We start from the raw sequence: 5,192 nt of genomic DNA on the forward strand, positions 1-5,192 counted from the left end.
TGCCCTCAAGGTGAACATGTTACACCCGATACCTGTGCTGCCGATTAGCAATACTCGTTGGGCACTACCACTTATCAGTTCTCATATTGTAAAAGCAACAAAATAATGTCATTATTATACTTAAAAAAATAAATAGTGTCGGTAAATATTTTAATTATTATTTATTAATATTTATTGAGAGCAATTATTTAATCCGTGAAGGCTACTTCGAGGAACTGAAAAGGAATCACGTCTCTGTTAGTCTTCTTCTTATTGATTGTTTAGTCTCGCTGAAAAGTGATACTGATAAATAATTAATTGTTATCATTTATAACTAATTTTATGCTTCTTTATATTCATATGGGTTTCACTCATTCTGCTTAACTCTTCTTGCTGGTGACTCCCCTACTTTTCTTCTTTGTCAGATCCCATTAGCGATATGTATCGACCAAATGCAATTGTTAGTGAGTTACTTTACAGTAAGAATGGCTACGAAAAATGGAGTATTCAGATGAAAACATACTTTATTGGCGAAGATCTCTGGGACATCGTGGAAGCTGATGAGCCTACGGTTCATGCTGCAACAAATGATGATGATGGTGATACTGAATCTGAAATTAAGGCTTGGAGGAAAAACAATGCTGTTGCTCTTCACGCAATCCAGATTTCATGCCAGGGACATGCTTTTACTCTCATTCAGAACATCAACTCTGCCAAAATTGCTTGGGACACTTTGGCAGCTAATTTCGCTAAGAAGTTGGATGAGGACTCCAAGAATCCCAAGAGTAAGTTTGATGATTCTGATGATGAGTTCGACGATGATGAATTTGATGATGATGTCGACGATGATGAACTTAACTTGAAGAAGAACAAATCAAATTTTCCAGGTGAGTTTGTTACCCTAAAAAAGAAAAGGTCAATATCCCTCTGATAGTTTGTTTGACAATATTTTTAGTGTCATAACGTTTCTGAGATATTTGTTTGATACAGCAAAGAGTGAAGACTTTCACCAGTTTGAACCGCTTCTCAAAGCTGTGAAGAGTGGTGATTGGAAGGCAGCGAAGAGCTTTCTTGCCGAACATCCCGAGGCAGTGAGAGCAAGTATCACTTGTTCCGACAAGAATGCACTCCACGTCGCAGTGGCTGCTGGACATTTTCATATTGTGGAGAAGTTGGTCCAATTGATGACTGAAGAAGACCTTCTTATGCAACGGAATGATGGTTTCACTGCTCTTGCAATTGCAATCGAAATCGGAAACACTTCCATTGCGGAATGCCTTTTTAATAAGAACAAAAAGCTATTGAGGGTTCATGTAATTGGACGCCTTCCAGTTGTATATGCTGTTCTGTGTGGCCAAACCCATATGGCTCCTTTACTCTATTCAGTTACACCGCTTGAAGATCTAATGTTGGAAGAGAATGCCAAGCAAGGCTCTGAACTGATTTCTCTATGTATACAAAGGAAGCATTTTGGTAAGATATCCTTTCACCTGAATTTTGGTTCCAGTTTGAGTAACAGTGTATCGAAAAAGCGATTTTGTTCTAATCGTGTTTGTTTATAACATTACAGATATCGCCTTGAATTTGCTGGAGCATTGCCCACGTTTGGCAACTACTGCTTATGCTCAATGGAAATCCCCAGTGGTGGCATTAGCAAAGTCCGCAGTATTAGCTAGTTTAGGCCAGTTGAACTTTTGGCAGCGTTGGATATATAACTGTTAGTGTCCACTTTCTTCTTTCGATAATAATATTTTTTTTAACATGTCTTATAAATTTTCATCTACCACTTTCTATGTTGAGTGTTTAATCTCTGAACTTCCGTTCTTTGGTTTTAGGTATACAGGTGCCTGACTGTGCTAAGAATCACGTTTCTCTTGATGTCCAAAACATAAACGACAGCCAATGTGACAAGGACATAACTGTGATTACCTCTGCGGTCTTTCAGCGCTTTGGGCTGGGTGGTAAGTACTCTTATTAGACAGTGTATATATGTTGGGACTTTCATTCAATCCAACATACAACATGCAAAACGCAACGTCAATGAGTTGCACAACCACAAATTTCTTTCCCAATTATATACATTCCTTGGGGCCCCTGTAACGTAGAAAGAACCTTACCATTCGTGTATGTATACACTCGCATTCTTTTCTATCACAACTTTGTGTTTGACAGGAAATCAACACTCAACCAGTTTCATAGTTTTTACAAAAGCTTTATTTAACAACAACAACAACAACAACTAGCTGCTTAACCATTAGGGAAACACACATGTACAATCAGAGGCACACAATTCATCATACAGTATACCATCATTGTTGGATTTTATTAATTTAAAATAATTGGTTTTAACACAATTCCATTAGTCAGAAGTAAATAATGATATTTTTTTTAACACTTAAGTTGCTAATATTCGAATATTATAGTTCAACTGATGCTTTTATCTCCTTTAGATATTGCTAAACATACTTCAGTTATAATAATTGAGTTTTTCCGGTGCAAAATACTGCTTAATTTACAACAAAAGAATGATAAATTCTTCAACTGATATCATGAAAAACTGTGAATTCTGTAAAATATCATTTGATGACAAGAAAAAGCTAGTTTACACCATCACAATCAAGTTATACAATAGTTCTTTTCCACTTGCCATGTGTTTTAAATGAATACAATGAACGGTACCTATGAAAGTTGAACCAATATGATCACGTAGTACTTTATTGAATTATAGGACGAAGGAATTCATCCACTAATTTTTAAGAATAAGGGATATGCATTCTCCATTTCCCTATATATATATATATATATAATCATTTATTTTCTTTTTGCAGCAAGCATTATATAATCATTGAAATGACAATTCACTCAATTTAATTGATTAAAACGACTAATGTCTTTACTATATATTACCTTTATATGAGATCATCTAATAATATATATACATATATATGTATATATAATTCTCTTAGGTCCGCTGGCAAACATGGTTTCATTTCTGCTCAAACATTTAGGTACGTAGCCTTATATCATATTTGTGGTAACTTTATGATAACTTATATGCTAGAACGCACTTCTATGTTCTAACCTTATCAATGACAAGTAATATTATAGGTGTGAAGCATATATATGAAGTAAAACTGGACCATGTTCAGGCCCTAGAACTCCTGACCCGCATGAGTAAGGTGATAGAAACTACGTGGGATCTTAAGCTAATTAGGGATGCTGGTGTAGATTTTGCTATGACACAGGCTGTCTATAATGGGAATGTTGAGTTTATTAAAAGCATGGCAAAAGCCAATCCAGAACTTGTGTGGACTCCTTATACAGCAAAAAATATTTTTTCACTTGCCATTCAACTTCGTCAAACAGAAGTTTTTAGTCTTATATATGGACTCCATAATAAAGAAGTAGTACTAGCCAATTATGTAAAGCCACTGCCCCAACTGCCAAAGCTGCCACCTATGCAAATGCCAATGCTAAAGCCGCAAATGATGCCTCCGCCAATGCCATATTCACATCCTGCAGGTTCAAATTATAACTCTAGATTAGATGATCTCATCCCAGGCCCAGCATTGCAACTGCAGAAAAATCTACAATGGGATCAGGTAACTCACTTCACAGTAGACAGTACTACTATTTTTTCCTTCTAATGTCATAAGTGTGATGAACTTGCATAGTTAAATAATCTGCGAATAGTTGAAAATAGGATTTAGAAAGGTGAATACTTTCTAAAATATGTTAAGAGCTGGTTGTTGTGTACACTGAACTCAGTTAGGTGAATTAGTCAAATCTATTATTATGGGTTTTTCTTAATATTGTCTTTCTTAGTCCACTCTATAATTACTTGTACTGTTAAAACAGAGTGACAGAAGAAGAAATACTTAGTGTACTATTGGGTGTCAATCGAGTTAATGGAAGTGAGATTCAAAGTTTGACAATTTTTCTTCAAAGTGATTATAGTTTTACACCGACAGTGTTTTGAGATTTCTTGTTAATCATTGAGATTTTATCTGTTATTTGTTGCCGTGTGTTATCTTTTATCTTGGCTGATCAATCTTTATTTGGTGAAGTTGTTCTTTGGGTGTGTCTTATCTTTCATTTTGGCAGATTAGTTTTTATTTGGTGAAGTTGTTTCTGGGTTTTTTAGCAGCTAACTTTCCGTTTCAGATTTAAAAATCTTACATCATTGATTCAAAATAGCATTTAATCATATATATATACCATTTAAAATTATTGATTCATCTGTCTTCTCTTTAATCATGAAGGAGGTGGACACAATTTTTCCGCAATCAACTCGTGAGTCTTGTATCAATGGAAATATGTTGTCAAATGGCTTCTTTATAAAGAGAGACTACAAGAATTTGGTGATGGATGGAGAAAAGTGGATTAAAGATATATCGCGTTCTTGTATTGTTGTGGCTGCTCTCATTGTTACCATCATGTTCATTTCTGTCTTCATACTATGTGGAGGAAATAACAATCAAGACAATGCAGGTGTCCCAGTACTCGTAAACAGAAAATTCTCCAAAGTTTTTATTATATCGGATGCCCTATCACTCTTTTCTTCAACAATTGCAGTACTAGTGTTCTTGGGAATTCTCACATCGCGTTATGCAAAAGAAGATTTTCTTATATCCTTACCCACAAAGATGATAATAGGCCTTTCCACTCTTTTGTTCTCTATAGCAACCATGATGATAGCCTTTTCTGCTGCTCTTTCGACTATGCTTCATCAAGATTCAAGAATGGGTACCACAGTCATTTTCCTTTCAAGTATTCCAGTTACCTTGTCACATATGTGGATGCACTTTCCTCTTCTAGTTGAGCTTTTCATGTCAACTTATGGACCTAGTATCTTTAACAGAAATGCCAAGCCATGGTTTTAACTATTAGGACATTTATATTTGAGTACTGGTTCAAGACTTGTCTAGTTGAATTAATCACTTCCTAGTGCTTTTAAAGTGACAGACAATGGCTACTTCAGTTAATCTTAATAAGCTTTAATTATGTTTTCTTGTTCTTTAATATTTGTTTGTGTATAAAATATTATATATTAAGTATTTACTCAGTATCTTTCCAATAAGGAAACCGAATTATTAGAAAGTTCCTAATTATATTATTTAGTTTTAGGTTAATTGATTTACTCTAGAATATCTGTAATTAATTTAGAATATTCGGTATTAAATACAAGATTTATTTATACATGGACAATGCCT

At 34.7% G+C, this 5,192-nt stretch overlaps 1 protein-coding gene across 1 annotated transcript; it reads left to right on the top strand.

The window, feature by feature from the left end:
• The first annotated feature begins 217 nt into the window (after positions 1 to 217).
• LOC133798621 (uncharacterized) lies at positions 218 to 4,983 on the top strand. The gene is made up of 8 exons (XM_062237021.1): positions 218 to 236; positions 405 to 866; positions 970 to 1,452; positions 1,550 to 1,696; positions 1,815 to 1,940; positions 2,946 to 2,987; positions 3,088 to 3,581; positions 4,242 to 4,983. Exons 2-8 carry the CDS (start codon positions 419 to 421, stop codon positions 4,860 to 4,862), a joined length of 2,361 nt encoding a protein of 786 aa, XP_062093005.1. The 5' UTR covers positions 218 to 236; positions 405 to 418; the 3' UTR covers positions 4,863 to 4,983.
• Positions 4,984 to 5,192: the final 209 nt, after the last annotated feature.

This window comes from Humulus lupulus, chromosome 8 (assembly GCF_963169125.1).
Source record: "Humulus lupulus chromosome 8, drHumLupu1.1, whole genome shotgun sequence".
Taxonomy (NCBI): Eukaryota; Viridiplantae; Streptophyta; class Magnoliopsida; order Rosales; family Cannabaceae; genus Humulus; species Humulus lupulus.